Source organism: Accipiter gentilis, chromosome 3, assembly GCF_929443795.1.
Source record: "Accipiter gentilis chromosome 3, bAccGen1.1, whole genome shotgun sequence".
Lineage (NCBI taxonomy): Eukaryota > Metazoa > Chordata > Aves > Accipitriformes > Accipitridae > Astur > Astur gentilis.
The window spans coordinates 12,620,576-12,646,011 of record NC_064882.1 but is presented as its reverse complement, the minus strand read 5'-3'; the positions used below and the strand labels follow the sequence as shown (position 1 = coordinate 12,646,011).

Sequence of the window (25,436 nt, the reverse complement as noted above, 5' to 3'; positions counted from 1 at the left end):
AATGCAATCAGCATGATATCAAATGAGCAACAGGGTTGCTTTAAGAAACCAGAAGGACACTGCATCCTGAAGCTTACTGCTTGTCAGGCTGAGGGGACGCTGCAGCAGCAGATAAAGCTCAAGTATTTGTTGTAAACTTTCCAGCATTCAGGCTTTATTTGTCCGAGTCCGGTACTCCCCTCTGTGGGTGGAGAAGCCGAGGGACTGGCTGACGTCACCCAAAAAGCAGGGATAAGTGCAGTGCCCGCAGCTGTGGGACGAGTAAGAGTTCCTAGGAGGTGTGTAGGGTCGGCTGCCCCGTCCGGCAGGTGCTCTGCGGATAGCACCCTTCCTCCGACAGCTTGGCTCCTCACACAGACCTAAGGAAAAAAGGACAGTAACCCAGGAAAAAAAAAAACATCCACAATGCCACAAAATGTTGTTCTCCAAGGACCGGCACCCTGGGGATTCAGGCTCTCGGGAGGAATAGATTTTAACCAACCCTTAATCATAACCAGGGTACGTATTCTTTCCGTTTCCTTTCTATTTATTACATTTTTAAGTTGTTGCAGATTTTTGCCCTTTACTTTTCTGGAGTTCAGAGATGCAGACGAAGCTGTGAGTAGATTAGCAAGTAGCTGCTAGTTCTGAGGAGAGCCAGCTGAATGCTAACAGTTGTTACAAGTTTTGCATGACATGTTTCTGGGATCGTTTCATCGGTCTCAAATACCTTAACTGCATTTCTACTTATGCCTCGAAAATTAAATTCAAGTGCCTTGGCTGCAGAAAATCTTTGTCGCGATTTCCCCAGGCATTCAGATGAGAAAATTACTTTTCGAGCCTACTAAAGGCCAGACCCCACTTCTATCATTTGCACGACCAGCCTCTGTGATCACTGGGGGAGAAGACTGCTTGGCAGCAGCTCCTCGCATCTGGAAGTTTCTGCTTTGCAAACTATTTGCCAACTTTACAAGATTAATCTGACTCTTATTTAATTAAATTAAGTCCTGATTATTGCCAGCAAAGGCAACAGCGCCTTTTTTTTTACATACGTAAAAGTTCTCACTTTCATGAACGTTCAGTCAGTGAATTATTAGAAAGTTATCCAATCCTGAATACAAAGGAGATAGTTCTTTGGTGTTTTCTGCCATATTTAGAAAGAGCCTATTTACCTTACCCCCCTAATAAAGGGCAAGAATCCAAGCCTTCCTTTTTTCATGGATCTTGAGCTGTTAACTGCAAGTTAGTTAAGGAACCAGTTACTCAATGAATGGAGCATATAACACGCTGTCCGCTGCTCTGCATTTACAGACATAGATCTACTCAAAGGGCAGGATACATATTTTGATAATTGGTATGTTTTGAAAATTGTGTTCAGTGCACATCAGACTAGAATTAGTTCTCCTTATATTTTTGCTGCCTTTCAGAACCTCAGACACATCAAGTGTGTGCTCCATGAGCCTCCAAACCACCAATGCCTTTTTTTTTTTTTTTTTTAAAAAAGCCCTGCACTATGACTCAATATATACACTATGCCTGGTATTAAACAAACGTCAAGAGCCTTGAAGGATGGATACCACTGGTGAAGCCTTGCAGTAAACATGCTTCTAAACAAGAGGCCGCAGAGAATTTAAGGACCAACCTTTCATATATTATACTAGTAAAAATTAGTTTCATTTAATCACTTATTCCAGATTCCTGTAAGCATAAAATATTTTACTTATTTTAAACAGAAGTAAGCCAGAATGCAATTATTTGACTGTATGTAGCTTCATAACAAATATTCATAGGATACAGCAAAGCCTTTGGAGAAACAGGAGACAAAAACTTTGAATTAAAAAGAAAAAAAAAAATCTCTGTATGTTTTGGGGCCTTCATTGCCTTTTATGGGCCTTCAAAAGAAAAAGTTTCCATTATCTCTAATGAAAAATATTTTAGCGGTGTCTGGTTTGTATTTTCTTTGTGTTTAGATTAAGTGCAATGAAGTTTAAAACTGCAATAACAAAGGACGTTACTATAAATGTAACTTCCTGAAGAATAAATTAGTTTGCAATTGACTCATACCTAGCAAATGCCTCACAAGACATAAGCCATTGCTTTCTAGTATATTACAGAAATGCTCAAAATCTTATTTCATAGTTCTACTTGAAAAGTAGTATCTATAGGGAAAAATGGCAAACAAGTTTAACAAGTTAAACAAGTTTGCTTAGCTCACATTCAAGAATATTAATGGTAGATTTGTTTAACATTTTTGTTGCCAAAGCATACATTTAGAAGAGTCCCTACATAAGTATTCATGCAGTACTCCTTAAGTAGTAGTGAATATTTTACAAGATCCATATGCCTTGCTTTTGGGGGCCTAGGTGTTCCTTTTGTAAAAGGTATCACCAGCAGCCCGTTCACATTTGGCTTAACTGTCCTGACAAGAAAAAAAAATTAGTCATTAAAACAATAACTGGAAATTATTTTTAAACACATTTTCAATAAAATAATTGGACAGGTGTTGAGTTTGGTTGGCTACAGTCCTTGTGCAACAAGAGAAAGCTTTTACCAGGACTTGTCAAGAGAGACAGACAACATAAGAGATCATCATCCACCTGTCTAAAGAACAGATGTCATCTCCAAACCCATCTGCGATTTCTTCTGTTGTTTTGACCATTTCAAGCAAATGCAAAACCCACAGATCATAATCACTGGGAAAGTAGGAAGAACAGGAGGGGACTAAAAATAGACATACTCAGAATTCTATTAGGGTCAGAAACAACGAATTAACTAGAAATAATGAAAAAATGTCTTGAAATCCTTGGAACTTTACATAGATACAAAAAAATTACATCAATTAAACTGACCAAAAACCTAGTCTTAATGAAACTGAATAATTCAGTTTATTCTGACCAGAAGATAACCTTTTGGGTTAAGCATTTAGAGGAATGCAATCCTGGAATTTAAGTCATATTGAATAAAGCATTACAGGAACAATTGAAACTTGTAGAGTTTGGAGGGAATGGTGAAATATTATCAACTCTAGATTTAAGTTCTCTTTTAATATAAACCTTTACAGGTCACAATGCAAGTATTTATATTAACTCAATTTTATATCTAGCCACTCTGCAGACATTCATAACTCTCTTTAGAAAACACAAAACCTGAAATGTTTATGAAGGTGTGCCATGATGAGCTTCATAAGTCTATTAACAAATGCAGAGAGGTTTTCTTCAAAGTTTTCATAGGAGACGGTGCCCCTCACGTGGTTAAATAGTTATCTAGTCTCTGACAACATCTGAATGCTCAACATATATCCTTGTATTTATCCAAATCTGAGATACCTAGGATGCGAGAGCAACAGGTGTGCCATACAGACATGTCCTGAAGAGAAAGGCAAAAATTTTCTCAAAGCACCGCAGAATCTACCTCATGAAGCCAGAGTGAGCAAGCAACAAACACTACAGTCATAATACGATTCTAAGAGTTCACAATACACATTTAATGTGTCACTATGTTCCTTAAGAAACAGTATTACTTACATTACTGAGGTACCCACAATATCACTATTATACCCACAACGTGTTGTAATCTTGCAGCGCACAACCTGGTCCCTTTCTATAAAACGTAGGCTGCAGTACTTCTGTCTGTCTGCCTCTCTTCCCCATAAGCAACAGTCAAGATTTCCCCCCTGAAATATTAAGAGAGAAGAGCTGGCACCCAGCCACGTTCCTCCTACCCCATCCTAGCGGCAGATCTCCAGCTCTTTCCATCAAGCCCAGGAAGAGCAGATGAGGGAAAGGATCATACAAGGGCAGGTAGCTCTGCACCCCAGAAGGCCGGGGCAGGTAGAGCTCAGCACCCCCATCAAGGTGTTTAGGCCCAACAGACACATCCCAGAAGCCTGGCAAGAATCAGTTCAGCTAAGGAATAGGAAATACAGACTCCTGGCCCTTTCCCTCCTTGCTCCCACCAAACAACGGTAACCCCATTGAACCATATAGTGGTATCGCTGGTAACAATATGCTACGAAAATCCAAGGGATTGTGCATTACTACCAGCAACACAGAATGGGTTAGGTCCTACTAGCAGCACAGCTGCAGGGGAACATACCATGCTAGACAGATATGCTACTTTATAAGGCAGAATCATTATGTCAGTACATTGCTGCAGTATGCCACAGATAAAGCAGAGGATTTGTTGTGACATGTAAAAAAGCATAATCTACCGAGTAACCTATATAAGGGTTATTCAAGCAAGGTTATTCTTGGAGGGAACCAAGAATGGCTGGGTTTGCCCATTTTGGGTATTAGAGCATCAACAGTCACACTCGAACACTAGGAATCCTGCTGCAGTTTGTCATTCCACACATCTACAACATGCTAAGCAAAGTCAGGAGCCGTTCCAGGTTAAAGGGAGAAGCATGATCATACCTCTATCCCTGTCGTATTACAGTAATGTAAGTGGTCTCAGTGTAGTTCATTTACACTAACAGCTGTTGAAGTTTGAGAAACAGAGTATTTTGGAGACTTCAGACTTAGAATTTATGAGCAACTTCCTCGATTCATACGCAAACAGATTATTCAGGCACCTTAAGACTTTGTTAAGCACACACTACACGAGTCCATTCTTCTGGAGGGTGAGGGGGTAAAAGCCTCTGCTGAAAAACTGGGCAACACCAGAGTTGAACACCTCCATAGCATGTTTTCCAGTCCCCCATAACACTTAATTACTTCTGATAATTGAGATAGCACTTGCTTTGGCCGTAGCCAAACCCATGGTGACAAAAAAATATCTCCAATAGCTTTTTTACTTCATACATGGCACAGATCAGAGAACTGCTCTTGTAAATGAGAATATATTGACACTTTTGTCCTCCACACTGGGATTCATTTACTTAAAAAAAGCAGCTAGTGTTATTTTAGATGAATCAACTCATCCCCTTTGTTCTGCTGTTTCAGAAGAGCTGAATTCCAGAAGCTTATGTGCTACATCCATCAATTTCATGTTACTGTCTTGGTTATCAAAGGTCACCTAAAATGGCAATACACACCTAAGGGACCTAAATCCCACTCAGTGACCAAAGACCTCTTTAAATGGTGTGGTGGTATGACAAGTCACCTGTTTGCGAAAAAAAGGCCTGCAATTCTAGGTCATGGCCTCTCTGCAATAGTTATTTTAAATCAGAATTATATTGCATTTCAATTATTTGAACCATGATGTAGAAGATTATCTACAAGACACAAAAAAAAAAAAAAAAAAAAACAAGCAGAGAAAGATAAGCTTTGAGCTATTTCTATGAATGTCACTGACGGTGGTACATTTCTGTGAGGTATGAATTTTGCCACACGGATCACCTTGAAAGATCAGGGCCCTTGTTATTCACATGCAATGGGACTTAAAGCTAAGCACTTTAAGGAGTTCAGGGTCTGGATTAGACAAGAATAAAGAGAAAAATGTCATTTCAGTATTATTAGCATATTTCTGATTACTTAGCAATACAACATGAGAGACCAGTCTAGCAGAAACACAAACTGCTGTATTTGTCCTTAAATGTGGTAAGACCACAAGTGGCTTTCTATATCAGTCAGTCAATGGCACATCATGCGCATGAACATTAAGTAGCAAGATTTCTTAGCAGTTCTATTCTTCTGCTGTTGCCTGGAGTTGCAAAGGAAAAACTTACTGTTTCTTTTCAAGCAAATTACAAAATGGCAGTTGAGACGGAAGATTCAAAGACAAGGTACAGCAACTACAGAAATCAGAGTGGAAACTACTTAATGCAGAAGTGTGAAGATAGTTTCTATCTGATTTGAAGTAATGATGAATAAAGCATTTATGTGGTGATCTGACAATGGAACTACAGAGGGTCCGGCAAAACTAAGAACTTACTTTTTTTGTTAGCCAGCATATAGTTGTTTACAGGCCCACTCCCTCCCTCCCTCCTTCCCTCCCCAACCCAATAGGAAATAGGGAAGCATGGTGAAGTTTATTTTCTCTATCAATTTTCAGGTACACGTGGTGCTTAAGCAGTTAAATTTTGTTTTTTCAGATTACACCTGGAAGCAAGGCTTCAGCTGCCAACCTGTGCCCCGGTGATGTTATTGTAGCTATTGATGGTCTAGGCACAGAGAACATGACACATAACGATGCCCAAGAGAGAATTAAAGCAGCTGTACATCAGCTTTCTTTGAAAATAGAGAGGTATGTGTGCATGTCTGCCTACTTGTGAATGAAGATACTACCCAACCAATTATACAGTACAACTATTATATAGTGTAACTATTTAAAATAATTTTAAGAATTTCACAAAACTTTTAAAATTACAAGCACCCAGACCCACCTCACCAACTCCAGATCATACAAGACTCCCCAGAACACTTCTTCATGGGCACAAGACGACTCCCCTCAGGCTACTCACCACGTTTATTGAGCTGTGAACTGTACCCCTGTACTGTCCCTACTGACTCCACAAGCCCTACATTTGCTCTCTGTAAACAAGTGGTTCTTCATATTTTTGGGAAAGAATAAAACACTCAGCTAGCTGTCCCTTGTTCAGTTACCTCTCTGCTCTAACTCTCCCTCAGCCACAGGTGCTTATCATTGCCTCCTGCTCCTAATCACAGACAAAGCTGCCAGTATATCCTCCCAGTTAAGGAAAGCAACATCACATCAGACTTTCATAAGGAGTAACAAAGGAGGGGGTTTAAAGCCAACTTCTTTGGTCACAATGTATTAGACCAAATACAGGATTCTCAAAGCAATGTTAAAACCAAAACAAAACTAAAAAAACCCTCTCTTACCTAAACTGCAGGAGTCCAGAAACTTTTTGTGTTCGTTTTGCCCAACTAAAGCCATCAACAGAAACAACCTGCATCTTCACGTCTCCCAGCTGAGTTTGCTCAGCCTTTAATCAGAATCACCTAGCACACCCTTTCAGCTGCCTCCAGGAATCAGACAGCTCTGATTGACCTGAGGCTCTCAAGGAGGCACAGCACTTCATTACAGCTGACCACAATATTTATTTCCAAATACAGAAGGTTGGGTTTTTTTTGAAAGGAGCATTGTCAAATTACTAGAGCACACACCACTGTTAAAAATCCCTACAGTTAATTCTAGGTTCTGCTACAGATTGGTATACGCCATTCAGCAGCTCTCTTAGGAAGCAATTTTCAAAATATGATAAGTGTAATTGTGCCTATGAAACATGCATATTTTTAAAATGCTAAATACTTGTATTTATTTATATAACAACCAGTCCTAGATTAATGTTTAACATTAACATTACACTATTTTAAAATTAGCGGCCAAATTCCATTTTGTCGATGAAAACTAAATTGTAACTGATATTTGCACGTTATCTCTGCCTAAGTGGCTGAAAGAATCAATTGCACATATACTTTGCATACCTAGATTGCATTCCTCCCACACTGAAAAGCAGACTTTGCATGGATATTGCGGTCATAAAAAAAGAAATTTATGTTGTTCTGGTTTAGGATTACTACTAAGATATTCACTTACTTGTGCAAAATATTCTGAGGACCCAACATTCATTCTATCAACCATTAAAAAAACCAAAACTGTAAAAATTTCATCAGCTCAGGTCAGAAAGGCATTAATTTCCCTTTCCCTTTGCATGTGGTAACTAGTAACAAATTATTTTCCATTGTTCATAATATACATAGTTTTTTAAAAAGTAAGCACGTTTTTATATATTGTTTACATATAGTACACATTACATATGGTTAAAGTACTTTTCTGTTAAAACATTTAAAAAGCATAGAACAAACTGAAAATTTTCAAGCTGCGTTATATTTTACAGGAACATATACAACTCTATAGGAATTCAAGTTATTTAAATTATGCCTTTCTTTCTTTCTTTCCTTCTAGGGCAGGAACTAAATTATGGTCCCCACAAGTTTCAGAAGATGGCAAAGCACATCCCTTCAAGATAAATTTGGAAGCTGAACCACAGGTATGAACTGTTGAAAGTTACCTAACCATTTCCATTCACCTTTTTACACTCTAAATGATCTCCCTTGTGGTCATTAAAATACTTTGACTAGCACTTCATCCATTACCTGCCAGTTTAAGCTAATACAAACCATCACAATTATGATATGTATGAACAACTTTTTTTTATCTGACTGGATTTTTTTTATTTTTCAGCTATAACTGAAACAAAATATTAACAAGTGACAACACATTCTCATTTTTCTTGAAACGGTACATATCACCATAGCTTTATTATGGAAAGAAAATAACTCATTTTATGCTAATAGAGTTTAAGTTGCTTTAGAGATTCTTCATCATACAAGGAAGCTCTTCAATCAGGAATAAATGTCAAGTACAAAAGCAATGCACTCATCATATCACAAAAGTTATTTTGATGTAACAGTCAGTTAAATAGAGAGATCCATTAATGCTGCATCTCTTTACTTCCATACATTTTTATACTACACCACAGAACAAAGTTACAAATTTGTACAAAACCCATATACTGATCAATAATCAAACCATTCACTACTTCTGACCAGCAAAGTCTTGATCCTTGTATATGACCAAAGCAAATCCAATCAATTTAAATCTTATAAGCTGAAGTGTCCATATTGTATATAGTTAATTAGCTAGCTACTGTCTACAACTAGTGCTTTATTCTTTTGTCATTCCTCTTTAACCTACATGAACGTTTGCTGTTCTTTCAAGAGGGGGGAGGGAAGAGCATTCTGCTGATCCTGGAAGGCCAGGATCAAAGCAAGTATGTCAAAGTATTTATTCTGTGCTATCCTAGACAAAATGTAAGTGCAGATTCCATTTAAATAAATCCTAGGCAATAAATACTTCCATGAATTCTGTTTTCATGGAGACACTCCCAAACATAAATATGGCATTTCAGTGTTCCAGTTGTCTCCCAATCTAAAAACTTGCATTAAGTGATACAGCAAACTTAATCAGAAATAACATAACCTCTTCAGCAGTAGGAGATAGCATAGTGAAGAAAAAAAAAACATTTTAAATGCATATTTTTGTGGAATAGCTAGGATACACATAAAATAAACAGCAATGAAACAAATTCAGTAAAAAAGCTACAGAGAAAACTATGTAGGCATGTATGACAGGAGAGTAATCCCTTTGCATGAAAGCTGCATTCCTAAAAAGGATAGTTACTTCAAAATAAATCACAAGATTTCATTAAGTGCTATTTGGCAGACTATTGAAAGCAGTCTCCATTGGGCAATCAGAAAAACCGTTTCTCCTAGGTTAAACAGCCCACCTCTTCATTTCAGTATCTGTCTGTCTTTCCTTCCTAGGAAAATCAGGACTACTGAGTATATTTAATAAATAGTAGGCCCCAGAAAAGTAGCAATGCATATAAACAAATATGCTAAACCATTCTAAGAATGATTTACATTTTAGATTAAAATCTTCCATCCAAGAACATCCATTACCCTGATCTCCCTCTGGAAAAAAAATATAGCCTTTTTTTCCAACAATTGCTGTAATTTTAAATTAGCTTTTACTGCATATTTAGTCACAACACGAGACCCAGCACTGTGTATACCAGTAGTGAAAACAGTACAACATCAAAGTTTCTTTAACCTCATATGACAAATTATTGCACAACTATAACCTGTGCTGTTTAGGTCATATTAGAGTTTGCTGGAGTCCAACAATAAATAAAGGCATTGAAGCCCAGACAAATGGAGAAAAATCCAAAAGCAATATAGTGTTACTTCAAATGTAAATCCCTTTTATCCAAAAGTATTGTATACATTAACTGGTGTGCAGAAATGGAAGATCACCGAGTTCTATAAAAAGCATTTCCTCCATTTATATAATAATTAAAATTATTCAAAAGGTCATAGATGTTATAAATGTAGTCAGATTTTTTCACTCTTGCCAGAAAGACATTTTAAAGTTCACTAAGAAAGTTTCACAAGTGTAAGTCAATAATTTAAAATACATTATAAGCCAAGCAAATAACAATAATAGATGAAGACTTACACAATTTTCTTAGTATTTAGTTTCTATTTGCAAGCTAATAAAACATAGTTATAAATGAAAGTATAACATATTTTAAATTGTTCAGCAATTTGGCCAAATATTTGGCCAGAGAATGCTTACTTTAGCTTCAGTGAATGAAAATTATTCTACAGATGCTTGGAGATGGTTATGTGAAAACTGAAAAACAACTAAATACTGTGCCTACCTGCAGCGATGGAACGAGGGACCTTTACACCGTAGCAAACTTTTGCATTTAGGCTGAGCATCCCCAAAGAGTCCTTTGGAGATTGGTATAGGCAATTGTCACAGCACAATGAAAGCTCTCACTGCTTTTTCCTCTGGGAACAGGAAACTGAGGCAACAATTCAGTAAATAACTTACAGCAGTAAGTGGCTGACTGAGAGCCACTCTTGAAAGCTACACAACCCCACATAAAAACCAGCCACCTAATTTCGTTAGTCAGGAGCAACCTATAGCATGATGGAAATAATAGGAAATAACAGACTACTTGAAGTATTACTAATACAATCACATCGTATTCTGTATAAAAGCAATTTAGAACATAAAGTTCCCAAAGAATATAATTAGGAAGAGAAAATAAAACAATATAAATGGCAAACTGTATCTTAAAAATTATTTTTAAAATCCTTTGTTGTATTGTCAGTGTAAAACAATACTATGACCTGTAAATTCTTTTCTGTTACAATCGCTTTAACCTCATCTAAAATGAATTTCTTTCCATTACCACAATTTCTTGAATTGTTTTTATTTGGGCTTTTCTTTTTTGCTTCTATCTTTGCCTGAACATTTTGTTCAGTGTGGCTAGGCTTTTGGCCATGAAAGACATTATACATTCTTGGGAGATAGAAATATACTGTACACATAGATAAGTATAAAAATCTAAAAAAAACCCCACCAACCTACTATTCTAAAAAGTAAGATTTTAGTCTATTACCACTTCTAATCAAGTTTTGAAACACTATAATTGTGAAAGCCTAATTTTGAGGACTTACACCCTCTTCCATAACAGCATTCAGAGATAAAGATTTTAGTCACATGATACCTCCAAAATGTAAACATCTGTGTACTGTCATAGCAATTATCCCCAAGGAATGCCATCATATGGTCTGTGCTGGATGCACTTCTACAGATTTTAGGGGCTACATTCATTCTATTCCCAATACCTGTATCAATGCAAACATGTAGTTAGCCCTGCAAAAAGGACATCAGTCAGCTGGAAAAAAATTAAGAAATTAAATTCTGTAATTCTCAAATATTCCTAATTAGGAATTTCAACAACCTCCAGTTCTCATTTAGCTTTTGAACTAAAGGAGGACTTTTCACAGATTCAATGAGATCCAATAAACACAAGAGCTGGACTATTTTTGCTGCTGTATGTTCTGTCACTGATATTTTATATGAATAGATGAGTTAAAAAGAAAACAGAATTTAAGTCTAACTAACTGCAAATACTTGTTTCACAACTGTTACATTGTAAACATGCTATTATGGTGCCATATGTCTTCTGTGCTGTTCATTTGTCAACAAGAAATAAAAAGGGGGGATGAAATTACAATGTTCATGGTTGTTTTTGTTCGTTTCGTATCATACATGGATTTAAATAAATTTTAAATACTTTGACATTAATATCATTTATTAAGTAGACATGATCCTAAACACTAGTAGATTATTTCCATTTACTAATACATTTTGTTAACTGCAACCCAGTTCTAGCAGACAGAAACAAGGAACTGCAAGCAAAATCTTTGTGCTTGTTTATCTGATTGCTGCTTTCAGTAGCCTCTTACAGTGCAATGCTGCTAAACATTTTTATTTAATAAAACTGCTTTTTACTGTTTGCATTTTCTGGTTGCACATTCTATATATATCCATGACTTTTCTTTAGGTCTATTCCTAAATATATTTCTGAAACTGTTGTTTTAAATTAAAACAAAGGGCCAATTCACATTCAGGTTTTCATAATTTTTATAAATTATTCACCAAAACTTTGAACAGAGACTTGATGCTGTCTGAGAAAGGAAGTAATGTTCTGGGGAATTAACAAAAATCCAGAGATGTCAAAAATGTGTCCATGCTTATCTAATCTGCTCTTCTTATCTTGATTTATTCTGTGGATTTTAGCATTCAAGTATCTATTTTGGTTTTTGGTAATATGTTGTACTTGTTCTAACTGGAAATTTTTCTAGCATTCTTAAAGGCTAAGGTAATCTTAAAAAGGCATTTCTGCATTAAACAAAACACTTTGTTTACAGTTTTATTTAGTGGAAAAAGGAGACTGGTTTGTGTAGCATGCAGCACATAAGTGAAAGACCACAACTGCATCTGAGTAATCTTAGAGTTGAAGATGTTGGGTGTGCCACCATTAAAAAATATGTGATAGCAAATACCAGTCAGCGTATACTGTACACAGTGATTAAGCCAAAGGCTCCTGTACCCAAGATACAAGCTTCAACAATTTGAAATAAATCTCTATCAGAACTTACACTGTCCATAGGTCATATGACACAGTGGGATAGCAACATAAGAACAGAAATGGTCTATAGTATTGCAGGTGTATTTCTAGTACACCAATCACACTCAAAAACAAAGCCAAATCAGAGAACTGGCAAAGCTTTCTAAGAAAATTGAAGTATTTATGTCCTATGCTATTTTAACATTGCAAGTTCCAGCCTCTAAAGAAGACACCAATTCAAACTGTAGAAACCTATTTGTTAGGAACAAGAGCTTTTTATTCCATATGGATGGAAGTTCAAGTGCTCTCACAGCACTGTCTCCAAAGAGCGCTGCAGGACATCAGGACAAGGTGATGGACTACAGCAGCAAACATTCTTCACCCATGAGCACAGAAGGGAAAAAAAAACCAACCTCAGCAGATGACAACACTATTTTTTCCAAAGTCTGTATTTCTCTGGGTTAGGGATGGACGGGACCTGAGCTGACTGGGACTCAAAGGAGACTGTATTAATGATGCGTAACACAATTCATTTTTCACACAGTCGACAGTCTTTATTATTCCTGGCCAATCACTCCAGAAGAACATTGTAAGTTATCTGAAAGGTCATCAGAGATTTTGTTTCCAGATCTTATCCCTATGAATTCTACAACTGGAGGCAATTATCTGGGCCAACAATAAACAAAATCGTATTCCAGAAATAAACAAATATACCCAGAATGATTTCCAATTTACCCATTTCTGGGTTTTACTTATTTATGATGATTTCACATTATCTTTAAATTATACAGCACCACAATTTTTGATGCACAGGTATGCTTCAAAGTATGGAATAAATTCAGAAGAATGTCCTTGATCTGACATACACTCAAGACTATTTCCATAAAAGAAGTGTTAAGAATTATGTGTTTTCTAGGCAAGACATTTACAATAAAATCTTCACATTTTTGTGAGTCCCTCCATCAGCATGTGACAAAAATGCAAAGGCAGAGATTAGCACTAAAGCAAAGCAATGAAGCTAACTATACATGGAATGTTTCTAAAAGATGCTAAACAGTGCAAAATCTAGATAACAATACAACAGATTACTATAATATTCATCCCTCCCATTTCTTCTTAAAGTTGCACACCATTTACAAACATGGAATGCGTTCTGTTTGCCCTGAAGCAGGAAAATAATAGTCTCTGAATGTGTATGGCTTAAGTAGCATATAGAAAATTCATGGAAAATTATAGCATGCTTGCACCAGTTCAAAAATAACAAAGTCACAAAAGTAAAACATGCAGAGATTAACAATACTGATGTTGTCAGTTTTACTCATTACTAGCTTTGGTGTGCATTGTAGCTTTGTGTATTTTGTCTGCCTATCATGTACAGGAATTCAAGCCTATTGGTACAGCTCACAACAGAAGGGCCCAGCCTTTTGTTGCAGCAGCAAATATTGATGACAAAAGACAGGTAGTGAGCTCCTCCTATAATTCTCCAATTGGGCTGTATTCATCTGGCAATATTCAAGATGCACTTCATGGACAACTGAGGGGTCTCATTCCTAACTCATCGCAAAAGTGAGTACTGGTATTTACTTATAATATGTGGCCATTTGTGGTATACCACTATCTGTTCTGTTTTCAGTTTAAAAGTCCAGCTCTTGCTGTTTTTTCTGATAATCAGGAGTTGATTATCCAAAAAAATGGTGATAAATGAAGCAATTCTTTCCAACATAGAAAACTCTCCATTCAGCTCTGTAGTAGCAACGCTGCAGGTAACTAAAATTTGCCCTCTATGTTGGGCTGCAACACTACCTACCATCATCCTTCTCTCTTACAACTGCACTTTACTCTGAACGTTTCTGAACACTAAAGTGATTGTGTTTTTAGTACCAGGAATGTACAAACTAAACACGGTTACAATTTTAAAACTGTTAGCTACTTTTTAACTAGAAATAAGCATTTGTAGGCCAAAGAAAGTTATTTTAACTCTCTTTTATTTTACAGGATATGAACTACTTTGAACACAAGCATAATATTCGGCCCAAACCTTTCATAGTCTCAGGCCGAAGCAGGTTATAAACTCTGAGTGCTGTGCTGGATTTGGATGCATGATGTTATTTTTTAATGGTTACTCACCATTCACATTAATAAAACATACTGATGCATTTGAAATTTACTCATAGTAGTATACAGCCTAACACTGAAACAAATTTAAAATAAAAAAAAAAAAGGTTGACTTGCAGAGATCAGGCTTGAAATTCAAATTTCTATTTCCAAAAGAAAGCAGCTCCACACTCCCATCTCAGTTACACTGATAAGAGTCTGAAGTAACGGTATTTATGAACCTGATTCAATTTACAGCGTAGCACCAGATACTGTATACTTATAAATCTATGGCACTTCGAAATTCTTCTGTCCAAATGGAAATACATGTAATTTGTTAACTTGCTAAATAAAAGATAGCTAGTTATATAAGTTATCATCTAGGCCATTCAGAGATATTAAGTTTGCTTTCCAGCAGACCTCTGTTCAGAAGGCAACCTGATGCAGAGCTATCTGATGCCACAGAGGTGTAAAGCTCCCAAATGCAGAAAAGCTAATATATATATACATCCATCACTTTAGTGTAATATTCCTCTATCATAAATGGGCATGAACTGCCTCACTTACTATTATTTACATTATTAAATACAGAGAGGAAAAAACAATGCAAACTGTGTGGCTAAAAGTGCAAGGAAGCTCAAAAGCGCGTGAGTGATGCAATACATTCTAATGTTACCCTTTATCCTTTCTAGCAGTAGCACTTTTTACCAGTGAACTTAGTGTTCTGCATTTTCTTCTGAAAGTTCAAAATGCCTGCATTCTGATTGTACTTATTTAAGTGTGACAAACTAGACCAGAAAAACAGGATGATACTTGATTCCTGTGTACAAAGGACAATCTCATATGGATTATCAGTTTTGAGATGTGTTAAATTTTTCAACCACCTGAGTGATAAAGAGGAGACTGTAGAAGATGGATGGAGTCCCATCCTTCTGTGAACAAGAACTATCAATGTAGAAGGCCACGACAGTGGAGAAAAGGTGCCCATCTCTCCTTGCAGTCTGATGCTGATACAGGACAAATGACAAAACAGTCCTTAGCAAACATGCATGGCCTCTAACCATAGGCAGCACTTACATACTGTACCTAAACTGGCTTTTGGACTACTAGGTACCATTGACAGGTACCTAATCAGATTGATGGAGATTCAAATGAGCGTATCAAGAGCCTTATCTCCTAGTTCAAAAACCTGAGTTACACAATATTTTCTATGAAAATATTGAAGTAAATGGCCATTTTCCAGCCTGTCAGATGGGGAAAAAAACCTGTAAAAATTAACCTGACAGCGATGCAACAAGTTTCAGAACTTTAGTTGGGCAAGGTCAGGTCTATCAGGTGTTCTAGCACTGGAGAAGTCTGTGTTTACAAACTGCAGAATCTCTGACACTGGGTGTTACATCAACAAAACCTTGGTTGTCACACCGTTTGTCTGCTACATTTTTGTCAGTCTGGCTGGATATTTACCCTCTGCTAAACACAGCAAAAACCAAACTGCAACCTTGACCGTAAATATCCCTTTAGGACAGACAGCTGAGGACTTTGACTAAAAGAAGAACTGATTATGGACCGTGGGTTTGAGCTAACAGATTGGGCATTAGCCACGATTTTGGACTTTACTCTAGCAAAACTAACTGGAAATTACATTAATGTATAATTATATTTTATTTATACTTTAGTTTATTCTGTTTTAACATTAGTTTGGCTGCTCATAGCAAGAGTCATGCTTTTTCTAGCCTTTTCCTGCTACCTTCCATTTACTAACACTATCAGCACTGACAAAACTTACTCTACTGCAGGATCTAAAGGTGGTCTTGATTCTCCTAGAAGAAAAGACTGTAAATTTTTAAGTTGCCCCCGTGTGAATTTTTTGGCTGGCTCATGCTAGGCGATGATGCAGAACTGTACTTTTGCTTTGAGGCTTGCCTACCACTTCTGGAATTAGCTTTCTTTTCATATGTCTTTGATGGTAGAGTATATATTTCCCTTTACTTTTTTGAGAAAGTGGTCCTACACAAATTCACTTCTGAATCAAAGGGAGAATTGTGGGTCGTCTTCTCCACCCAAAAGTAGCTACTGGGCAGAGTACTGAACTATGAGACTGGGAAACAGAGTATTCTTCCAGGTTTCCACAGAATCATTCAGCTTGGCAAGAACTAACCACAACCCTGATACACAGGTTGGATGAAAGAGATTAAGCATTTCTCTGATAGCTCTGAATATCACATAAATGGTAACCAATGACTGTGGAAAGCCTGGGTTATGTGCTGTTACAGAGCAACAACAAAGAAATATCCCATAACAAAGAAAGCCTCTGGGGTGCTATGGCGAAAAGACTGAAGTATTAAAAACAGTGACACTGAAAAAGACTTGGGGCTTAACGTTCACATTGTTTTACTAATCCTTTTCCAGAGATGTTAAATTGGTGTGCAGTAACTTTACTTCAGTAACATCAAGCAACATTAATATTTCTAAAAAACTGTACATCTTTTTTATTATATATAAATTACATGTAAAATCTACTTCAAAAGCAGTAAAAGTAATTCTCTGAATACATATCCATTGCTCTTGTGAAGGACCACTTTACATTCTGCTGGAAACACTGTAATTTGGAAATGCAAAAGTAAGCCTGGCTGGTTTAGTATCTTTTCTTCTTTGAAATGCTCAACAAATATTAAAAAAAAGAAATACATTGTTAAACTAATTTTAAAAGATTAATAAGTATCTTATTGTAGAATTTAAGGAAATCTAAGAACTGTGACACCCATTATTTTACACTACTTTATAGTAGTCTCTTCAACTGTGGACCGAGATGGTTGTGAGGTACAGGACTGGAATGATGCGACTAGGATTCCAGTACTGCAGGTGTTTTTTTCTGTCACTGACATGGACAACTCACATAACCTTTGTATGCTACCCTTTTGTAAGTGTTAAAAGTTACTCATCTAGAACAAAGAATTTTAGGGAGGCTTAATTAATCCTCAATAAAATCTAGCATTGAAAATGTAAAGTAATATGTTCTGAATTATTCAATTTATCAAAGAGGTTTTACTATATTTAAAGAAAATGCATGCCAGAGTTTTAAGGACTGCTTTATAACTGGCATTGATACTTTTTACAGGAAAATACTTTTCAGCGAATACGCATACTTTTGCTTTTCTCTACTTTCTGTACTTTTGCTTTTCTGTATCTGTTCTATTTACTCTTTTCAGCCCTGTTAACATCACCATATTCCTGTACTTTTGTCTTTATTCTCTATAATCTGATACGCATTGCACACTCTTCTGTAATCTGGCTATTAACACAGTGGATGCAGCACTCCTTCGGGGATTGACTGTGGCAGCGGACGCAGTACCCCCTCTTCAATTAGCACGGTTAGCTCTATCTGCCCTACCGAGCTGAAAGCAGTGTCAAAGATGGCCCCTAACATTCCCTTGGAAATGGAGCTTCCCGGTGTCAAGATTGTACACGCTCAGTTTAACACACCTATGCAGTTGTACTCAGATGACAATATCATGGAAACACTGCAAGGCCAAGTTTCTACAGCTCTGGGGGAAACACCTGTAATAAGGTAATTAGAGCAGTATCTTTAATATTTATGAATATACAAGTTTAGAATATACCAAAAATCATGAGCTTTAATAATATCACACTGTTTCTCTGAAAATGGGTAAAAGGGTTAGAGAGAACCTGTCATTTAAAGCCATTCCATATTTTCTTTAAAATACTAGTAATTTATGACTTTTAACCCAAAGCATTAAAGGAGTCTTTAAGAATTTACAAATAAATATTTCATAGGACATAATCCTATATTTGTAGCTAATAAATAAAAACTGATGATACTACCTGGACTATTAGCTGACTGACCCCTCCGAATCAAGATTCTGATTCCCTCCAAAATTAAAAACTATGTATTATTATAATTATTATTTCTTTAATAAACATTTAATAACTTATTTTATTAATAATTTACTATTAGTAACTCAAATTTATTTCGACTGTTGAAATTCAGGTTACAAAGTTTAGGAAATCTTGTAGATGTTCATAGTGTTCTAGATATTTAACTCCCATTCAGGATGACTCATTCAGTACGACTAGCTCTTGTCCAAAAAGAGCCAGAATTGACTTCGTAGGCCTACTAATCTATCTCTGACTTATGAATTTTAGCCATTGCACTGACTAAAAGGCAGGTGGGAACCTTATGTATCTAGATAACGATGATTATACAATAAAAAGTTTTAAAGCATTATTCATTTTTTTCAAGGGACAATTCATCATTCACATTGCTTTATCTTTAGTTTTGCAAAATGGTAACTTATTTTTCTGTTTTACAACAGTACTTAAGTTAATAATTCATAATACATATGGTGTAAACTAAAGCTAATTACTAATATTTTAAATAAGCAATAATCACTGGCACCAATGAGCCTTCTTCAGCACCTTGCAGAATTGGGTTGTTACTAACTATAAAAATTGTATTTATATAGAAGTATTAACTTCACCCTATCTGATGAAAAGAAAACTGTAGTTCATCAAGTTTTTGCAGAGTGATGTTACTCTACTGCATGAATATTTATCCTCAAACACAACAACTAGAGAACAATCTTAAAAAAACTTGCTTTTTCTTTATTCTGAAATCGTGGATTAGGTTCAGAGTAATCAGATTTCACAAATGCCTGTGGCATTCCCAGTTTGAGAACTGACTCTCTACAGAGGTTTGAAATGTCTTTTGTTGTGGGATTGGTTTTCACTATGTATGCATTTAGAAGTGTTATCTCACTCCTTGTGTCTAGTTTTTTGCTTTCTGTATATAATTGCATTATACTTGTTTCACGTTCAGAAATATTTTAATAAAGAGGAGAGAATCAAGGGTTTAAGTAGCCATTGGTAAGAACTGTAAATAAGCTTCTTCAATTCATTAAAAGCTTGTGACAAGGCAGTGGTAGTTTCTTCACCAGCTTAAAGGTGGCTCAGAGAAATCTATTGATTGATGAAGATGCAAACAATTAACACAAACAACAGAGATCACTGCCCCAACTGCCGCTGCTCTTACAGAGCTATTTGACAGCTTAGATGCTACCCTGTGAAACAAACCAAACCATATAAAGCAAAACCCAGTCCAGTTCCTTACGGAATTAGGTAAGTTTCCACTGGAAATAAGCAACTAAAGTTTAACAGACAGTAGGAGGCCAGTTGTAACACAAAATTTAAACTGGACACTTATGTGTATATCAGTGAGATAACAGACTTCACTGAAGTAAATTTGGACCTTTCTAATTAGTCCCAGTAGCAGTTTGAAATTTACAGATGCCACATATTCAGCCTAGTTCCTGCCAGTGCATGTAGTCATCTACTCTTCCTCTCAACTACTTAGGATGTTGGTTATCATAATCAATTTAAAACATTCAGCACAGTTTAAAATACCATGAAATACTCTCAGTAAAATCTTCGGCTCATGGATCATTGGAAATTCAACCATCAGCTGTTGTTTGGACAATAATTCACTTTGTATTTTTATCATAAAATTGGCATTACAAAAAGTAAGCTGTGCCCCATTCTAATTAAATTAAGAAACAGAATTTCCATTCATCAGTGTTCACCTTTGTTGCGGTTTAACCCCAGCCAGCAACTAAGCACCACGCAGCTGCTTGCTCACTCCCAGTGCGATGGGGGAGAGAATCAGGAAAAAAAGTAACTCATGGGTTGAGATAAGAACAGTTTAATAACTAAACTAGAATAAAATAGAATTATAATACAAATATAATAACAAAAATAATAATTGTAATGAAAAGGAATGTAACAAAAAGGGAGAAATTAGACCCAAGAAAAGACAAGTGATGTACAGTGCAATTGCTCACCACCCACTGACTGATGCACGAGCAGCGATCCACCCCTCCCAGCCAACTCCCCCATTTATATACCGAGCACGATGTTCTATGGTATGGAATATCCCTTTGGCTAGGTCTTGGCTCTGCTCCCTCCCAGCTTCTTGTACACCTGCTTGCTGGCAGAGCATGGGAAACTGAAAAATCCCTAACTTAAGATAAGCGCTACTTAGCAATAACTAAACCATCAGTGTGTTATCAACATTGTTCTCATACTACATCCGAAACACACTGTACCAGCTACTAGGAAGAAAATTAACTGTATCCCAGCCAAAACCAAGACAACCTTACAATGCTTACTACTATCCAATACCTACTCAATCTTTGTCAACTCCGTAAGTTAAATAAGTAACAATTATCTTAGCCAAATAACAACTATATTAACTAGTGATCGAGCCAACTTAGAAAAGGAAGAACAACTTCATGTCATGATACTCTCCCAAAAGATTCGTTTACTTAGGTTTTGGCTGACCTTATGTAAAGATATAAGCTGTGATTTTAACAATATTCTTGAGGCCAGTTGCTGAGAAAATGGAACTTCTGGATACCGTACCAAAGAGCACCTGGTAATACAGCAGTTGATTACAGGAATGCAACTGCTTTGAGGTTAAACACAGGTACCGGCCTATTTCCAAATGCCATTACAGCCAGAACAGTAATTATGGAAATACTTTCGTGAGTTTGTAGATTTATTTTTGTAACAATTGCACAGATAATTTGTTTCCAGCACTTTTTAGATCAAGAAGAGGCTATATAAAGCAATGCTACCTGGAAGATAGAGTCTTTCAGCAGTTGTAGAAACACATTGTCTTTATGTTTGTTTCCTGAATCATATTCTATGCCTGGTAGAGCTATTGCTTTAAAGTTATGTTTGTTAAACTGCTTTATCTGCTCTTCCTCCCTGTGATACAGTGACCCATCTCCCAACTCAGTGCCTCAGTCTGACGTGTACAAGATGCTGCATGCCAACCAGGAGGAGCCCAGTCAACCTCGCCAGTCTGGCTCCTTTAAGGTGCTCCAGAATTTAGTCTCCGAGGAAGGTGGTTAATAATGACATATTCTACCTGTTCAAAGCATTTTTAAATGTTTGTGGGAAGGGGGAATCTGAGAAGAAAATATGAGAGATCAGAGCTGTAAGAATTTCTGAAAGCCCAAGTCATTCTGAATCTTATAGATAGCACACTAGCCTCCTAATATTTGTCCCCTTTGTTTTTATAGCTAGCAATCTCCTGTGTGAATAAAATGGGGGTGTTAATCACAGTTTTCAGAATCTCTTCTCAGATTTTAAGATTGTTAACGTACAAAGCTGACTTTAACTGAATGCTAAACAGTTTTATGTAAGTGAACTTTGGGGACAAGCTGCATATACTCATGACACCAAGAAAGAAAACACACTCTTCCACATCCAGGAAAAGAGAAATTTAAACCAACTCCTAAAATAAGTTTCACCCATCACCTCTTCATTCTAAATAAAAATTGAAGAGAACAATATAATTTACAGTCATATTTCCTTCAAATGAAGAAGTTATGAAAACAACATTACTAAAGGCTGCAAGTTTGTTATATTTACAATAAGTGTAAAGAATAAAATACAACCAAAATTAACCTAAAAGGTAAATATTTAAAATTTTATTTTTTATATCTCAATAGTTACCAGAGAAGGGATACATGCATCTAATTGTGTGTGTGTATATATATATAATTGTGGTATTTTGCTTGGCTTTTTCTTGTATTTTGCTATAATTTTGTATTCATATCACGTTACTAATCTTTCTGAATTTTTTGTAGGGTTAGTTATATAAATAAGCAGCTTTCTAACAATAGGTCTTGACTATGTTAAGTTGCTATGTTAAAGCCAAACCCTCCTCCCTCTCCTGCTATACTCGAGACCTACTATCAGAGAATTAGATGATGTCTACAAGACAGAGAGCAATATATATATATAAACTTTTGTACTTGCTTTTTGGCTACAGCTACACAATATTTTTCCCAATTCCAAAGAGGTGGAATCTGGCCACTAAACTTGTATAGAGAAACTTCATTGTTTGGCAATATAAGTGAAAGCCTGTAAATACATCCAGAAGTGTATTTACAGGAAAATTATTTAACTGCATCAGATGCTTTTATATCAGCCTCTACATAACAGGATTGTTTTGTTTCTCAGATGGACGCCCCACAGGTACAAGAAGTGTGAAAGCACCTGTGACAAAGATACCTACTGCCATGCCTGGTGTCCAGAAAGTGCCACTGTGTGACAAGTGTGGGAATGGGATTGTGTAAGTTGTTTCTTTTTAGTTTTAGAAATCTCTAGATGAAGCACATGTCCTCAAACACCACCGCAGACTACAGGAATGCTTTCCAAGTGATGGTCTTAGTCTTGCCAAATTATTATACCTTAGCCACTTTTGATACAGATGATTTCAGTTTTGGTGATCTACCATCAAGGCTTTAATTAAGATTTCTCAGGACCTTTTGCAAGTCAATCATTAACACATACATAACGAAACCAGCAGCTACCTGTGCTGCATTGCCTCAAGCTGTGAATTCTCAAAAGTTTCTTGGTATTGTAAAGCGTCCTTCTCCCAACCCAGTGGGAGTATCCAGAAAGCTCTCTTCGGCCTATTTCAAAACTACCACATTTCTATCTGAATGACAGCACTATCTTCAGCAAAGAACACAGATAATGATGAGCTCAGAGAACAGTCAGTGAGGAAAAGAAATGTGGTTTTTAAACTCATTTTGTCACCATCTTGATAGGTTAGACTGTACTTCCTGTGTTGTAACCAAACTAACATGTTTCTTCAAACTCTGGTTTTCCAACGAACTACTGAACCAGGTGATCACCTCTATGTCATTTTATGTCACTTAAACTCAGCTTCTAACCTTAAATTATATAGTAGTTGGCAAAACCACCAGATGAACAACCTAAGAGCCTTAAGATAAATACCTAGAACTTACTTTGTGTCATACTGTAGTTTCTTCTCACTTTAAATTCATATGAATTAATTGTTTTTTTCTTTTCATTGTTTCCCCATAGAGGAACAGTGGTGAAGGCACGTGATAAATACCGGCACCCAGAATGTTTTGTGTGCTCTGACTGCAATCTCAACCTGAAACAAAAAGGCTACTTCTTTGTGGAGGGCCAACTATACTGTGAAGCTCATGCACGAGCTCGCATGAGGCCACCAGAGGGATATGAAGCAGTTACCGTTTATCCAAAATGCTAGTCTTACGTTAACACACAAATATATGCATGCACACAAAAAGCCATTAACAGCTTAGAACTGCAGTACAAGTGTCAGGACTTCCGCCTGATTCCAAAGTAGCAGCTTTTAAACTTTTTCTTGTGGGATTCTGAGGAAGGTGGAAGTCCCTATTAGCCAGCAATAACATTATACCACTAAAATTCTGCTAAAATATTATCTTTGAAGTTGCCAATGTAACTCAATTAAGTATAAACTAAAACAGATGTACTGGAATAAAAAAAGTGAAACAGCTGAGGTATTACATTATTATTACAGCATATACATAAGGGCTGTAATCAAGATATTTTTAACATAAATGAAGTACCTGTGCAAACAACAAAGCCATCAGTGTTCCAGGCTGGGCCCTAACAAACGTAGAAAATTGACAGATCATTAGAAAAGCAGCTATTTTACATGGATACTACAAAACAAGCAGTTGTTCATGTCTGCTTCCACCATCTATTTTTCAGCTACCATTAATGTATGCCAAAAATAGATTTTGCTTACTTTGCTTTGAATTTGGGGTTATATTGACTTAACTTTCTGGTTCAGCAACTGTGATAAGGAATAAATACCAAGTCATACAATAAAATGGCTAGAATAATAAAGACTGTTTAATAAGAAGCAAAACACAAGTTCTATGTTGTTTTAATGGTTTGTGGTGAAATCAGCTTTCACATCACTTAGCAGAAAATTGTTCCGAGGCAAGCACACACACATACATTGTTTTTTGGAAAAACAACCACTAATAGGAACTCACTGCAAATTAAGAATGAAAGTAAATTTAAAACCCTTTTTGCATAAAATGGTACGGGTTTTTTGCATCTCCATCTTTCAACTTCATAATAGAAACAATGGGGAAATATCATCATAATATCTTTATTGCTGGTAAATTAAAACTTGGTCAACTTTAAAAAGAGATACTAATTAAAATACACAAAGGAAAGATCTGTTATAAAAAGCCTGGTGAAGTCCTAAGGAGAAAAAAAAAGGCTGAAAGAATACAGTTTTTAAATCAATTTCTGAAACTTTTTAAGGGCTACATTGCTTTCAGGTAGGTGCTAGCTACATATACACCTGACTGATAAACTGAACCTTAGCATTTTCAAAAAATATCAACACAATTCATAAATGATTTATTGGGGTATTTTGAACCCACTTTAAAGTAGAAAAATCTACAAAATTTGTATCAAGTCTACAAGACCAGCAGAAATTAACAAATCAGTCACAAACAATCTTATATTGCAGAATGGGAATAGTATATAAAAAGCTTAAAGTGTAAGAAGAATATGGGATCAAAATAAGAATTTGTACATACTTTAAATATCTTTTAAAAATTCAGATGAGTCCCAAAGCTTGAAATACCATGTCCACATATTCAAAGACCTTTCAAAATGTCTTAAAGTATTATTTCAGAATTTAAATGTTTTAACAATGTGTGTCACTGCATTTATAATTTATGTCTGCATATCAAAAGCAGACATAAAAAAGTGTTGCACCCTTTTAAAGGTTAGCTCCTGAATTATTTTTGGGCACAAAACATAATTCGGCTCCTCATGTATCATGGAGGCTATGTGTAGCATTTATATTATTGCACTGTTAAAGCCCAAAAAATAAATCTGAAAATCCTTTTGAAAGTGAGAGTGCACATGTCTATTTTACAAACCTAAAATGTCATCAGTGTTTTAAAATATTTGCTTAATGTTCATTTCTTTGTGGAGTAACTGAAGGTAAAAATAAATCTACTACATACAATAAAGATCCTGTATTTCTTTT

General features: G+C 36.1%; 1 protein-coding gene across 2 annotated transcripts; it reads left to right on the top strand.

Moving 5' to 3' along the window:
- Positions 1-237: 237 nt before the first annotated feature.
- PDLIM3 (PDZ and LIM domain 3) lies at positions 238-25,396 on the top strand. Of its 2 annotated transcripts, XM_049797112.1 has the most exons (8): positions 238-498; positions 6,014-6,165; positions 7,852-7,936; positions 14,435-14,502; positions 17,838-18,101; positions 21,328-21,455; positions 22,580-22,691; positions 23,453-25,396. In XM_049797112.1, the coding sequence occupies exons 1-8, from the start codon at positions 406-408 to the stop codon at positions 23,640-23,642; spliced, it is 1,092 nt and encodes a 363-aa protein (XP_049653069.1). In that variant the 5' UTR covers positions 238-405; the 3' UTR covers positions 23,643-25,396. The 2 variants fall into 2 exon arrangements, with proteins under 2 accessions (XP_049653069.1, XP_049653065.1); XM_049797108.1 differs by lacking the exons at positions 14,435-14,502; positions 17,838-18,101 and adding an exon at positions 13,818-14,005 and having other exon boundaries at positions 240-498.
- Positions 25,397-25,436: the final 40 nt, after the last annotated feature.

Bases quoted from the DNA above. Each gene is read 5' to 3' on its own strand.
- PDLIM3 (XM_049797112.1), top strand. From the start codon at position 406: ATGCCACAAAATGTTGTTCTCCAAGGACCGGCACCCTGGGGATTCAGG. The intron at 7,937-14,434 runs GTATGAACTGTT...TTTATTTTACAG, and splicing joins ATTTGGAAGCTGAACCACAG to GATATGAACTACTTTGAACA. The intron at 21,456-22,579 runs GTGGTTAATAAT...TTTGTTTCTCAG, and splicing joins GAATTTAGTCTCCGAGGAAG to ATGGACGCCCCACAGGTACA.